General features: G+C 43.9%; 1 protein-coding gene and 1 non-coding gene across 2 annotated transcripts in view; both read left to right on the top strand.

The window, feature by feature from the left end:
- Positions 1–14,530, top strand: part of FBN1 (fibrillin 1) — a 197,789-nt gene extending 183,259 nt beyond the window's left edge. The window contains exons 62-65 of the mRNA XM_056865827.1: positions 1,819–1,938; positions 7,258–7,489; positions 9,320–9,497; positions 13,871–14,530. Coding sequence (XP_056721805.1) covers positions 1,819–1,938; positions 7,258–7,489; positions 9,320–9,497; positions 13,871–14,260 — 920 coding nt within the window. The 3' untranslated portion in view covers positions 14,261–14,530. The remainder of the gene's footprint in view (positions 1–1,818; positions 1,939–7,257; positions 7,490–9,319; positions 9,498–13,870) is intronic.
- TRNAD-GUC (transfer RNA aspartic acid (anticodon GUC)) lies at positions 512–583 on the top strand. Its single transcript has one exon. It is a non-coding gene; the product is annotated as a tRNA-Asp (tRNA).
- Positions 14,531–15,782: the final 1,252 nt, after the last annotated feature.

Genomic DNA, 15,782 nt, shown 5'->3' with positions numbered 1-15,782 from the left:
CCTCTCAGCCACTTGCGAAAGAAGCAATAGCCAGCTGATCTCCCCTCTGCACTGGTTGGCCTTCTTCCTCTGTTTAAAATTCCAGAGTGCCTTTGGGCTTGACTTTTGCCCAACTGTACGTAGATCTTTCCATTTCCTGTCTGTTGTTAGCTTGTCCTTTAGGGGCTTTTTCACGTTGCAGTTTAAATGGGGATGATTAGTGGGATGGGGTCCATTAATTCAGTGGTGAAGCACTTTTTTTTTTCATCCATAAAGTTCAATCCCTGGCACCTCCAGTTAAAAAAAGAATTTCAGTTAGCCGTGCTGGGAGAAGCACAGCCGACCATTTCATTCCATATCCCATGTGAACACGAGAAGCTGGTGTATACAGAGTAAGGCACCTTTCTATGTCCGTATGGGCAACAGGTTCGAGTCCAGAAAGGCATGCAAACTTCCTGTATGGATACAGGAATCTCATTTTCCACACTTCAGAATGAGTAATATGTAGCAGGGGTGTCGCTCAGAGTGGGGAGGGGCCGTGGCTCAGTGGTAGAGCATCTGCTTGTCATGCAGAAGGTCCCGGGTTCAATCCCCGGCATCCCCAGTTAAAGGGACTAGGCAAATAGGTGATGTGAAAGACCTCTGCCTGAGACTCTGGAGAGCCACTGCTGGTCTGAGTAGACAATACTGACTTTGATGGACCAAGGGTCTGATTCAGTATAAGGCAGCTTCATGTGTTCATGGATACATGTTGGATGCCTGCGGGTGACCACAGATCCATGACGCTATAGAACTAATTCTAGAAAATTTATTGTATGTGGCCATTGGCCATCACAAATAGCTAAAACATAGCAATACATCAATATAAATAAAGCAAACCAGCCATTAAAATATTAGAACAGGTACCAAAGTATACTAACATATAGTAATCAGTGGTTTTAAATTTAATTGATAGCTCCTTCAGAAACCTTAGATCTTATTTTCTTTGCCGCTAGGGCAAACAAAGAAACCCTATATGTTACATAAGCATCTATGTCAGACAGCAGAAATTAAATTTTATCCTCATCTGAATATGCCGTGATAACGGATAATATTCCTGCTAAGAATTTGGCCCTAGGACCGTCGTACAGGGGGCAAGAAAGGATATAATGAGGTAAGTCTTTCAGTTTTAAGGATCTGCAAATGCACACACATTGTTCCCTTGGTAATCGAGAATATCGACCAGCCAATAAAGTCGTAGGCATGGATTGGAAGCGCAATGATGTAAAAGATGCTCTAATATTAGCATTTGCAATGTTAACTGGATAAGGGGTTCTAGAGTGGTCATTTTTAAATAATTTATACCATGGTTCTACTTTATATTTTAAGATTTCTGAGTGATCTAGCAATGCATCGGCTTTATAAACCCAATCTCTAAGCTGGTAATTATCAGCTGTGACTAATAGAACTGCCTTTATATCCTTATGTGAAAATGGAGTTTAAATGCATACTGTCAAGGTTCCACAAGACAAAGACGGTTAAAAGCTCAGCGTTGGATCCGTTTTAAAACTCCCAATGGCTGATGATATTATATGGAAGATAAAATGTGTCGCATGGACCAATTTGTATAAGGAAGTTTCATGCTTTTGCCAGCGTAGAACTGCTTTCCATGTAGGCAATTATGGGTTTTGTGGATATGTGTGTTAAGGTTACAGGATATATGTCAAGGATGACAAGTAAGATTTAAGCAAAGATGGCTGCAACTCTTGTGGTGTGCTGCATATGTGTGGATATAGTATGTTATAGATTTTTTTCTCAACGGCTCTGTGTAAAATTCCACCTGCGTTTTTCCTTTTACAGATGTTGACGAATGTGATGGGAACCATCGATGCCAGCATGGTTGCCAGAATATAATTGGAGGATACAGATGTAGCTGCCCACAAGGATATCTCCAGCATTACCAGTGGAACCAGTGTGTCGGCAAGTCTCTTCCCTTGTTGTGTGAATGAAATCGGGTCACCGTCGAGCCAGTGTGGTATGGTGGTTAAGAGCGGTGGACTCTAATCTGCAGAACCTGGTTTGATTCCCCACTCCTCCACATGAGCAGCAGACGCTAATCTGGGGGACCGGGTTGGTTTCCTCACTCCTACACATGAAGCCAGCTGGGTGACCTTGGGCTAGTCACAGTTCTCTCCGAACTCTCTCAGCCCCACCTACCTCCCGAGATGTCTGTTGTGGGGAGGGGAAGGGAAGGTGATTGTAAGCCGGGTTGATTCTCCCTTAAGTGGTAAAGAAAGTTGGCATATAAAAACCAACTGTTTTTCTTCTTCTTTTTTGCTTGAGGGCTGGTTGAGCCTCGATTTTAGAAGGTTCAGAGACACATTCCTCTACGTCAGGGCCAGCCTAACCACTAGGCAAACCTAGGCAATTGCCAAGGGGCCCAGAATTAGAAGGGCACCAAAAATCTTGTCCTGGATGAAGCACTGGCTTATACTAAGTCAGACTATTGGCCTATCTAGTTTGGGGTTGACAACAATATAGAGGGGGAAAGTGTCCTGTCTTATTAGTTTGATGGGACGACTCCTCACTTTACTGTCTGTTGAATGGAGGGGTGGACACCCAAGTCATAGGGCTGGCCCTATTTATGCGGTACAGAAGAAGGCAGCAAGAGGGTGCTAGGAGGTCCTTGTGACTCTAATCTGGAGAACTGGGTTTGATTCCCCACTCCTCCACGTGAGCGGCAGACTGTAATCTGGTGACCGGGTTGGTTTCCCCACTGCCATACATGAAGCCAGCTGGGTGACCTTGGGCTAGTCACAGTTCGCTCTGAACTCTCTCAGTCCTACCTACTTCACAAGGTGTCTGTTGTGGGGAGAGGAAGGGAAGGAGATTGTAAGCTGGTTTGATTCTCCTTAAGTGGTAGAGAAAGTCAGCATATAAAAACCAACTCTTCTCCTCCTCCTCTTCCTCTGGAGTTAAAAAGCCAAGACTTTGACTCTTAGAATAAAAAGCTCTGTTATTCAGTCTTTATCTGAACTGCTTCTGCCCTAGCAATGGTCTTTTTGCTGTCAAGGGAGGAAACACTGTGACCGGATAAAGCAGTTTAAACAGCCAGTGTAGCGCTCCTGGGATAGTCCTGACAAAAACACCATGATCTCACCTCCAAAACTATGCTCATCAGTTGTACGGATTGCATAAATGAGTGGCACATCCAGTGTACAATTGACTGGTGTATGGTCCTGAACACCATGAAGGTGAAGCACGTCATTGGTCGAAATCCCAAGTGTAACTCACCAAACTTGCAGGTTTACACTCCTACAAGCATGTGTGTGTGTTAAGTGCTGTCAAGTCGCTTCCGACTCATGGCGATCAAAGTCCTCCAAAATGTCCTATCTTTGACAGCCTTGCTCAGATCTTACAAATTGAGGGTTGTGGCTTCCTTTATTGAGTCCATCCATCTCTTGTTGGGTCTTCCTCTTTTCCTGCTGACCTCAACTTTTCCTAGCATGATTGTCTTTTCCAGTGACTCTTGTCTTCTCATAATGTGACCGAAGTATGACAGCTCAGTTTCGTCATTTTAGCTTCTAGGGTCAGTTCAGGCTTGATTTGATCTATAACCCACTGATTTGTTTTTTTGGGCAATCCAGGGTATCTGTCACACTCTTCTCCAACACCACATTTCAAAGGAATCTACTTTCTTCCTATCAACTTTCTTCAGTGTCCAGCTTTCACACCCATACATAGTAATAGGGAATATGAATGGCATGATACAAGCATAGATTTCAGTAAAGCTGAACCTGGGTGGGAAATTCCTGGTGGTCTGTTCCGCCGTTCCTGGCCTGCTTTCCCTGCCCCCGGGCCCTTTTAACATCTCAGCATGCCCTTAGACTTTGCCGCGAACTGGCTGACGCAATGAGTTCTACATTCATTGAAACAATCTCTTAAAAACCAAGCGTGCGGCAAGATGTTGAGGGTAACAACCCTTCATGAACGCTGCCAACTTTGAGGCTACAGATGCATGGCTTACATTGTGTTGGATGCTGCCATTTACAAGCTGCCTTGTTGACATATTTCTTGAATTTTGTTTTGTCTCCTAATTTTTTATGGGGGTGTGTGTCTTGGTTGACGTTATAGAAATGCAACTGGGTTTGTCAACCATTAGCAATGCATTCAATATCCGTAAGAAAGGAAAACGTCCCTGGGATTACCAGAAGATCTCATCACTGTTTCTTATCATATGTACCAAACGCCCTTTGTTTTTCCACTGTCGTAATGAAGTCTGCAAATTCAAACCAACGGTGGTTTTTGTTCCGTATCCAGCCATTGGTGCTGATCTATGTCTTCACAGTCCAGCTAGTAAAATTGCTCACAGAGAAAGTTACTAATTACTTCAAGGGTCGAACGGAAATGGGTTGGTCCTCATGTATCCCCAAAACCATGGGAAACCACTTTTTTAAATTGTATTGTCTTCCAGCCATGCGGCACGAATGTCCTAATATCAGTTTTTATTAGAACTGGATTTTGCCAGTGTCTGATTTAATTGGTCCATTCAAGACGGCAGGGTTTTTTCCCCCCCTGGAGATGCGTAGAATGAGTCAAACTTGCGAGCGTCAGCGACCATGTGTTTGGCATGGTTCGCTTTCAAAAGCACATTAAAATGCCTTTCCTTGTTATCATTCTGCTGCTCTAAGGGAGGTCTCTGGTTTTAATTATGCTTAAGAAAACTCTCTGACATTTTTACACAGTCCTCAAGTTGGGAATGTAGATGTTTCGGCTCTGACAGGGGAATTTTGACAATGGCTCAACAGTTGCTTTCATTCTGGAAAGATGGGATAAAGTTAGGAGGGAGACCATATGATTTAAATTAAAAAAAACTGAACCCTTTTCAGGCTTTTCTGATTTTGTTGTTGTTGGGAAGGAAGGGAGCCCTGAAGAAGAGGGGGATCTTTTAAAGCTATTTTGGAAAACTCAGGATTTTTCTCTTGTTGCAAATGGTGTTTTCTGGGACCGCACTGTCAAGATCAGTGATGGCTCGTTTATGTAACCCAAATGGTATGTCCTGTGTGTGTTTTTAAATCCAGAGACAGGTGTATATCAACCCTTTCGTTTATAACTGATTTACAATTACTATCTCTTTTTTGGGTGGGACGTTCTGTCTTTGCTGTTTCTGCCTTTTCTCTCTGCGCTCAGAACAAAATCAGACGAGACAGTGACAGATCCATGAATGGATCTCTGGCACGTTCCCCCCTCAGTAAATAGCAGCCGAAGGTGCTCCAGTTTGGATTGGGGTCAGGGCATGTACTGGGGAGGGGGGGACAAATACTCAAGGAAACTTCTCCAGCCAAGCCACTCAAGTGATTCAGAAATGCTGTTAGTGAAGAAAGGCAGGCAGCTCAACTCTCTTTTCTTTCGTTGAAAAAATCTTACAAACAACTAGCTGTTTGCAGAAAGAAAAAGAACACTCGAGTTCTCTGGAGGAGTCTTGTACAGGCGGCAAAAGATAGGAATGCTACACCCAAGGGATTGCTTTGGGCAGTAGAATGAGGAACAGTGTGATATAATATAATGAGGACCAGGGAAATGGCTCGGCTCACTCCTAGCCATCAGCAGCACAGAAGGTGACTAGCATCCCCTCCTGGGCTGAGGGTTGCCAAACTCCAGGATATCCAGTTTGAAATCGGTCCGTTTGGGGTACCGAAAACGAAACAACCTGAAGCCAAGTCATGCATGGGCAAATAGCACTGAGAATGTCCGCGGGTTAATCACTGCGGTCAGTTATTTCATTAAGGACCAGTTGAAGTATAGATTTAATTTTAAAGCATGCTCTGTTGTGACAGAATTGTGTCTATGTATACCCCTTGAAGTGTACCCTTTTGAAGTGTAAGGATGTGCCACTGGCCACCAAGACTAGATTAATTCATGCCATCGTATTCCCTATTACTATGTATGGGTGTGAAAGCTGGACATTGAAGAAAGCTGATAGGAAGAAACTAGATTCCTTTGAAATGTGGTGTTGGAGGAGAGCGTTACAGATACCCAGGACCGCCAAAAAAACAAATCAGTGGGTTATAGATCAAATCAAGCCTGAACTGACCCTAGAAACTAAAATGACTGAACTGAGGCGGTCGTATTTTGGTCACATCATGAGACGACAAGAGTCACTGGAAAAGACAGTCATGCTAGGAAAAACTGAGGGCAGCAGGAAAAGAGGAAGACCCAACAAGAGTTGGATGGACTCAATAAAGGAAGCCACAGCCTTCAATTTGCAAGATCTGAGCAAGGCTGTCAAAGATAGGACATTTTGGAGGACTTTGACCCATAGGGTCGTCATGAGTCGGAAGCGACTTGACGACACTTAACACACACACATACCCCTTGAATTGAGCAATGCACAAGATTATTTCACAAGTAGATTTGGAAACCTTAATGCTGGAGTGGGCTAAATGAGGTGCACAGAATCTGCTAGAGGCTTTGTGGTGGCCTGTAGTGGTTTCTGAATATAAAACTGCTTGAAAAAGAAGAAGAGGAGTTGGGTTTTTATATGTCACCTTTCTCTACCACTTAAGGAAGAATCAAACCAACTTACAATCGCCTTCCCTTCCCCTCCCCACAACAGACACCCTGTGAGGTGGTTCATTGGCTGGGTAGCTGACCTTATGGGGCCTCCTGAGTCCCCAGTCGGTCAATGGATCCATATGAATCCTTTCTTTCTTTCCCCCTGTTCTTAGACTGAGGTCTTGAACAATAAAACCATATCACTTATAAGACCCATCTCTAAAAACACCTCCCTTCGTCTCTTCTCTGCAGCCTCCAAAAAAACGAGCGACAAAATAAGTACTCTGAAGGTCAGATTCCTCTAAGAGGAACTGAACCTTTTGCTCCAAAGTTGCTCGAGAGGATGTGGACCATTTGTTAAAACATGGTATAATCCATTTTAGCGTACGTTGGTGCAGAAAGGACAGTGCAAAAGGATATGTACCAAGGAGTCCACTGACTGAAGCGGGCAGAGACACAGCCGGTCTGAAAAAGGGATCTTTAGCACCCTGTGAGGTAGGTGGGGCTGAGAGAGCTCTAAGAGAGCTGTGACTAGCCCAAGGTCACCCAGCTGGGTTCTTGTGGAGGAGTGGGGAATCAAACCCAGTTCTCCAAATCAGATTCCGCCGTTCTTAACCACTACAGCACTCTGGCTCCATCACTGGGAGATCCTGGCTCTTCTGTGGGAGTTTTGTTTCAGGTACCTGCTGTGGGCAGGGAGCAGCCTTCCCAAGCTAACCGTAGCCTCCTTTGCTTCTCTTCCAGATGAAAACGAGTGCCTCAGCGCCCACATCTGTGGCGGCGCCTCATGCCATAACACTTTGGGAAGCTACAAATGCATGTGCCCAACCGGATACCAGTTCGAGCATTTCAGCGGGGCGTGCCAAGACGTCAATGAGTGTGGCTCCTCACAGGCCCCGTGCAGTTACGGTTGCTCGAACACAGAAGGCGGCTATGTCTGCGGATGCCCACCCGGTTACTTCAGAATAGGTCAAGGGTAAGAGGCTTCTCTTTTTGAAAACGGGTGGGTTCTAACGGAAGCAAAAGATTTGGTCACGCTTCTTGGAAATGGCAGCTTTATCATACTGTAAACAGCCCTCAGATTAATCTCCAGAATCTATTACACGCACATACCCAAATTCCATCGGCATATCGTCCTAACATCTGAACATGAACATGAGTCAGCAGTGTGATGCGGTAGCTAAAAAGGCAAATGCGATCATGGGCTATATCAACAGAAGTATAGTGTCCAGATCACGCGAAGCGATGCTCTGCTCTGGTTAGACCTCACCTAGAGTACTGTGTTCAGTTTGGGGCACTGCAATTTAAGAAAGATCTACACAAGCTGGAACGTGTCCAGAGGAGGGCAACAAAGACGGGGAGGGGTCTGGAGACCAAGTCCTATGAGGAAAGGTTGAAGGAGCTGGGTATGTTTAGCCTGAAGAGGAGAAGACTGAGAGGTGATATGATAACCATCTTCAAGTACTTGAAGGGCTGTCATATAGAGGATGGTGCCGAGTTGTTTTCTGTTGCCCCAGAAGGTCGGACCAGAACCAACGGGTTGAAATAAAAATCAAAAGAGTTTCTGTCTAGACATTAGGAAGAGTTTTCTAACAGTTAGAGCGGTTCCTCAGTGGAACAGGCTTCCTCAGGAGGTGGTAAGCTCTCCTTCCCTGGAGGTTTTTAAGCAGAGGCTAGATGGCCATCTGTCAGCAATGCTGATTCTATGACCTTAAGCAGATGATGAGAGGGAGGGCATCTTGGCTATCTTCTGGGCATGGAGTAGGGGTCACTGGGGATGTTGGGGGGAGGTAGTTGTGAATTTCCTACATTGTTCAGGAGGTTGGACTAGATGACCCTGGTGGTCCCTTCCAACTCTGTGATTCTATCTTCGCAAAACACTTTTGATTTGTCGTGATGTAGGCCAGGTTCGGTCCCTGGTGCCTCCAGCTGAAAAGAATCTCAAGGAGCAAGTGCTGATAAAACCTTTAAGGGGAGGGGTTGTGGCTCAGTGGTAGAGCATCTGCTTGGCCTGCAGAAGTTCCCAGGTTCAATCCCTGGCATCTCCAGTTCAAGGGACTAGGCAAGTTGGTGATGTGAAAGACCTCTCCCTGAAACCCTGGAGAGCTGCTGCCGGTCTGAGTAGACGATACTGACTTTGATGGACCAAGGGTCTGACTCAGTATCAGGCAGCTTTATGTGTTCAACTTCTAATGGCACTCTGAGCTTTTATTTGTTCTCAAGTGAATTTTAATGCCTTGCCTTTCCGTCACAGAGGGAAGTATATAATTTACTCCAGGTACGAAATATTGCAAAACTATGATATCACCACAAGGAATAAACTAATGTACATGCATTCTGCTGTAAAACATCTAGAAACAGCTGTTAGGGCTCCTTTCCAGATGTGCAATTGTGTTCTTTGGTTGAAAGGTTAAAAATGGTATCTTGACACTATATTTTGTGCTGCTTTGGGATTTGTCAGATTTTGCATGGCCAGATGAGTTTCTGACATTAAATGCCTCATTAACAGAAGCTCTGGTATGGGAAACAAGTTTAGGGTTCCAACATATAAATTGTTACCATACAAACGTTTGACGCTTTTGCTATCTCTGCATAATAAAAAATGTCCTTGAGCATAGTTTCCACGTGTTGACTGAACAAACTGACTATAACTTATGTGAAATCAGCATGCTCCTGCCAACGTGTTCTTCATGCTGTGTTCCAGTACAGATTTTAGCTATGCAAGATGGCCTGATTTGCATGATTACAGATTGGGCTGAGAATGCTTTGGTTGATTTTTTTTTTTAAATCCTCCTTCATTTCCTAGACATTGTGTGGCTGGAATGGGGCTGGGTAGAGGTCACAGCCAGGACCTACCAGTTAGTGGAGAAGTGGATGACAACTCACTTTCCCCAGAAGCATGCTACGATTGTAAAATCAATGGCTACCCTAAGAGGGGAAGGAAGCGGCGCAGCGCAAACGAAACGGATGCGTTGGATGTAGAGGTAACTGTTTGATCTTGCTGTGATTTGGTGCGATTTATATAGCTCTCGGAGAGCCTTTCTAAAAACCCATTCTTAGGTTCAAATTCAAATTTATTAATGCGGTTGACTGACCAATCATGTGCCAATACATCAACATTTCTGGACTCAATCGTTTTGCACCACAGAATCACAGACATATAAATAAAAGCAACCCCTGGTTAAAATTATCATCTTAAAATTGATAAAATTGTAAAATATTCTAACAATCATTTTCTAATAAAGCTCTGCGTATTTTCATTGTAACGGTGCAGAACTTGGCAGTTTGGAGCGTAGGCTGAGGGTCTTCTCCTAATAGGAGCTTCTTTGCCAAAAGCTCAACTGACTCTTCAGGGAATTTACCAAGTAGGGGGGAAATAAGCTTTGATCTAACTTCGTGGTAGGATGGCCAACATATCAGTGCATGTTTGATGGTTTCAATGTCCCCTGTCCCACATGGACATAACCTCTCTGATCTAGGGATCTTCTTATATTTCCCTTCTAAAACTGCTGATGGAACGGCCTGACATCTGGCAAGGGTAAAGGGCTTCCTATAATTAATAGGCTCAAGATGATAAAAATAAGCCGCAGGTGAGACTAAGTATCTAGATTTATTCTTAGGTTAATTTTTCAAGGTGGTTAAATTTCATGTGATTCGACCATGCCAGATTCATGCGGTTAATATTTCTTTTGAATGCGTCTTTGTATGTATAATCCTAGTATGTTTGGAAATTCATTAAAACTAAATCTTACCCTTACTTGCTAAGTACACTGTGGCACAGTCAAGTGACATATACCCCCTGGAAAACTGCTAACGAATATTGTGTTACTTCGCCTCTCTTCCCATAGAACTCAAGGCAACATATTTAGGGATCGTCCCCCGTCCAGAAGAGCCCCGTGGTGCAGAGTGGTAAGCTGCAGTACTGCAGTCTGAAGCTCTGCTCACGGCCTGAGTTCGATCCCGACAGAAGTCGGTTGCAGGTAGCCGGCTCAAGGTTGACTCAGCCTTCCATCCTTTCGAGGTTGGTAAAATGAGTACCTGGCTTGCCACTGACAATGTAGCCTTGGGATCCCTGTCACTTAATAAAAAAGGCGTTATGTCAGAAGCAGAGGCATTAGATTTATATGTTAAAAGGGGAGAGAGATAACGTGATCTAAGTTCCTCTTAAAAGCGGCATTCCAAGAGGGCATGAGCTAATGAATCAACAGAGCCAGAAGGACAAGGACAGGTTCTGTCTGGGTATGGTATGTTCAAAATCCTGCCCTGCATAACCATAGAGGGGTTAGCATTCAGTCTAGCTAAACAGAAGGCTCTGGAAAGACGAGGAGTTGTCAGATACTAGGTATAACTGGGCAAACTGTGTGGTGGTGGTATTCCGAAAAACTGAGATTAACAACGCGGCAAGCATTAAAAGTAGTTCTGTTATAATCATGCTGGTCTTTCCAGAGTAGGGTTCATTCTGCCCTGACCTGGATGGCCCAGGCTAGCCCGATCTCATCAGATCTCAGAAGCTAAGCAGGGCCAGCCCTGGTTAGTACTTGGATGGGAGACCACCGAGGAAGTCCAGGATCACCATGCAGAGGCAGCCAATGGCAAATCACCTCTGAACGTCTCTTCCCTTGAAAACCGTACAGGTCATAATTTGGCTGCAACTTGACGGCACTTTCCATCACCGTCCCTGGTCATAGTCTCTCTAACCACCACACTGGCATGTACACAGCACATACTTGTGATTGTTTGGTTTAAAGAAAAGCTATGCTATGGGTATGTGCAGTTTGGGTGCTTTTCCCCCCAAAGGAGGGTCTTCTCCAAAGGAAACCAGTTCTCAGCTGGATGCCGAGGAACAAATCTATAGGGAGTCCCCACAAATTTGACGGCTCCCATTTCCATGAGGCTCACGGACGCAGTCCTCCTTACCCCAGTGATCTGGCTCGGCGCCCAAGGATGTTCACACCATCTCGCTTGCGGCGTCTGTTTCCTGTGATAGCCGCAGAAGCTCAGCTCAGCGTGGAGTCGGCACAGGATAACTGGAAAGAGCAGTCGAGTGCCTGGCGACAGAGAAACAGAATTAGAAAGTGTACATAAGATAGCAATCTGCTGGGACACAGGCAGTCTTTCCTGCCCTGTTGACTCGCTGGACCAAATGATGGTGGTAACCACCAATCCCTGGAGAGTTTTGCATCATGAAGCGATAATGGCCAGTATCAGACAGTGTATGTGCATAGGAGAGATTCCCCACCCCCAGCTCATTTCTGCAGAAGCTCTTTTGAACCGTCCGGTTCTGCAAACATTCCTTAAGCTATATAATCAGATACAACCTTCGCAGGCGCCTCGCGCTGATCCTTATCAGAGACTCTGAAAGCCAAGCACAGTAATCCGCATTAGCAGAGAATAGAGGTTTTCTGCCATAATTTCGACGAGCGGCAGCAGATTTGTCTTCCTCTTGATTTCAGCAACGCTGTTCATAGTTTGAGGGTTTTCGCAGCCTGGTTTCGGTGAACTTCATCCAAACAAGCGGGGAGTGAGGAAATAATCCTGCGTTTGCCAAACGGCGCATAAAACTAACGAATAGGAATAACTTGGATCTCGGTTTAACTCAGTTACGTGCAACCGTATATCGAGGCCTCTCGGGTGTCTGCCTGCCAGCTTAATAGTCCAAAAGAGAAGCTTGTCCCAACACCCCAGTATGTCACTCAGAAGAGTAACGTTTTATAACAGTGCTGATGTCTAAAAGCCATGGATTTAAAAGGGAAATCCCATCATTTTGTGGTCACCTGACCAGTGTGTCCTTTTAAAATTTATTTTTATTTAAAATTTTCAAAAACATACAAACACACACACATACCTATCTCAGTCATTCATATATAGACAATGTGAACAGTCTTTCAGGGAGTTCATTTTGACTTGGTACTCTTGACAAACTGAACATTTATTTATTTAATCATTAGTCTACTTAAATCCTAAGGAGCTCCATGGCGCAGAGTGGTAAGCTGCAGTACTGCAGTCCAAGCTCTGCTCACGACCTAAGTTCGATCCCGACGGAAGTCTGTTTCAGGTAGCTGGCTCAAGGTTGACTCAGCCATCCTTCCGAGGTCAGTAAAATGTGTACCCAGCTTGCTGGGGGTAGATGACTGGGGAAGGCACTGGCAAACCACCCCATAAACACAGTCTGCGTAGTGAATGTCTGGATGTGATGTCACCCCATGGGTCAAGAATGACCCGGTGCTTGCACAGGGGACCTTTACTTTTACCTTACCTTACCTACTTAAATCCAGTATCCATGTTTCCACTACTTTCCAAGCTGACTATAAAAGCTATACTAGTTATTTAATACTTAGTACAGTTCTTGTTTTACAATCTATGCTTTACTTTTATTCTTCATCTGCTACTCTAGACTTGACTATTACATAAACACAATATTTCAGCTATTTTGATATTAACATTCTTATATTTATTACTATATCTCCACCCTTCTCTACTAATATTACTAAATTCTAATTTCTACTTCATATATTCAAAATAAAATGCTCATTTATTCTGAAATTCTTCGATCGTTCTACCATTCACCATGTTGGATAATCTAGCCATCGCTGCATGTTCTGCCATTTTATCCTGCCATTTCTCCATTTCTGGAATTGCTTCTTGTTTCCAAGTTGTTGCCAGTGTTAGTCTCACTGCTGTAATCATATAGCTGAACAAGTCTCTGTGATCCTTATCAATCTTCTCCGGCACTATTCCCAACAGCATCGCTTCAGGGTCTAGAGGAAAGTTGTCCTTTTCTTATTGTCAATTATCAGTCAATGCAAATCTCTTGTCCATAGAACCCTACTACAGGTAACCAGGAATATTTAAGCTGCCAATCAGACATCGCTTGCTTTGCACCAAAGGTGCTGTGATATTTTCATCCGCACCCCAATAGAAATTGAGGCTGCTGAGGAATCACAACCCTGGCTGAATAACATCTGTGCTCTGTAAGCAGTCCTCTTGTTTGTCAGAATACTCTGAGTACTGGCTCTTGTGCCTTGACCTGGATGGTCCAGGCTAGCCTGATCTCGTCGGCTCTCGGAAGCTAAGCAGAGTTGACCCTGGCAAGTATTTGGATGGGAGACCTCCAAGGAATATCAGGGTTGTGCCACGGAGGCAGGCAACGACAAACCACCTCTGAAAGTCTCTTGCCTCGAAAACCTCAACAGGGGTCACCATAAGTCAGCTGTGACTTGACCGGGGCGGGGGGAAGCTGGGTATCCTAGACATCCAGCAAAACTGTGTCTACGATAGAGGTGGCTGAGCTGCAAATGCATGAAAAAAAAAGAACAGGGAGGGAAAGAGAGATTAAAGCACTCTGTTCTTTTTTCAGGATCAGCCTGAGACGAATGCGGCCGTGAACCTCGCTAGCTGGGATATCGAAAAACCAGCCACCTTGGTTTTCAACATCTCCGGCCTTAATTACAAAGATCGCATCTTGAAACTGATCCCAGCCCTCACAACACTGACAAACCACAACCGATACTTAATAGACTACGGGAATGAAGGTGGTTTCTTTAGAATAAACCAGAAAGAAGGGGTCAGCTTCCTTCACTTGACAAAGAAGAAACCGGTGCCAGGAACCTACTTGTTACAGATTAGTAGCATTCCGCTTTATAAAAAGAAGGAACTCAACCAGCTTGAAGATAATCATGACAAAGACTACCTCACTGGTGAGCTAGGAGACAACCTAAAAATGAAAATTGAAATTCTGCTTCACTAATTCACCAGCCAGAGACCAAATAATCGAAACCAAAGATAGCTAGGCAAGACTTGAATGTTGTTCCCCCCAACAGTGAGGTTCTCCATATCACAGGTACAATCTCTTGTGAATACATCTGAAACCAAGTGAGCTCTATTCCATTTCGACATTACCAAGGTACAGGAAGAAGAAAACTTATCGCTCACGGCAACCACTTTCTCAGGCTTCTTGTAAGTGTAGCTACCTTGATATGCTGAATCTTGAAAACCAAGGACTTATTGGAAGTTTGGCCATTGATGCCAAGAGGATATCCAATCAGCCATGATAACAAGAGTGTATGTATGTTCCATCAATTGACTGCTCTGTGTGTGTGTGTGTTTGTGTGTATGTTTTTCTAAAAAAAAAAAATCCTAAAATTTGCTTCTCCAGCTACATTTGTCTAGGTCAAGCCATTTTATGATTAACCATTTTTGGTGCTAGAAAATTTCCAACCTAGATTGTTATAAATGCACTGTAATATATACACATCTTAGGAAGCCAAAGAAATTGCAATTACTCCGTCTGAATACATCAATCAACCAAAGTTTTAGCTCAGTAGTTTATCTCAGTTATACCTATAATACAGTACATGTAAATTAAGTGTGTGTATACTGTAACCATGCTATTTTTATCAATGAAGCATTTGTAAACTAGATTAATAACTCCCTCCACGCGAGGGTTTATAATGGTGCTTATAAGACCAACTACTTAAAAACTGTATACACAAAATCTGGCGACTGAAATTTCTGTGACAATCAAACTGCACTGAGGTCACTGGGGGACCATTAAACATTTTCAGAACTCGCTTGATGCAGTAAACGCCACGTCGTAATGTTACACTCCTCGGAAGTGCCTTCCATCATCCCTATCGTCAAGGGTTCAATGTCAAATGTCACAATAAAACAGTTTTTGTTTTTTTAGTTTACTCTGTGGTTTCATGTTCTTGACAAAATTAGGCAAGGTGTGTTTCACGCAGGGATGCTAAGAGAGAAGTCTTGTAAGAACAAGGTGATCGGTATACAGTCCACAGACTGGAACGAGCTCCTGTCGCGCCTTCGCGCGGCCTACATCTCCTGCTAGAATTTTGAGCATCTCAACGTTTTATTTTGTTGTTGCTGTTGTTAGTTGGAAACGATAATTCATAGAAGTTGTGAAACCCATATGGGCAAATCACAGTTCTTACCTGCTGAAGATCTGTTTGCTTAGGGATTTGGCATTAACCAAAATAAATCTGTAAACCAATAGCTTGTGTTAAAAATATAGAATAATCACCATTCTCCCTAATGGAATCAATTGCAATTGGAAATTAAATTTATTTATTCATTTTACTTCATGTATACCCCACTTTTCTCCCCATTGGGGACCCAAATTGGCTTACATTGATCTCTCAACCTTTCCTCCATTTTATCTTCACCACAGCCCTCAAGGTAGGTTAGGCTGAGAGTGTGTGATGAGCCCAAGGGTCACTCAGTAAACCTTCATGGCAGACTGGTGATTCAAACCT

The sequence above is a fragment of the Euleptes europaea genome, chromosome 20 (assembly GCF_029931775.1).
Source record: "Euleptes europaea isolate rEulEur1 chromosome 20, rEulEur1.hap1, whole genome shotgun sequence".
In the NCBI taxonomy this organism is placed as follows: Eukaryota; Metazoa; Chordata; class Lepidosauria; order Squamata; family Sphaerodactylidae; genus Euleptes; species Euleptes europaea.
This window is presented reverse-complemented; position numbering and strand designations above follow the sequence as displayed.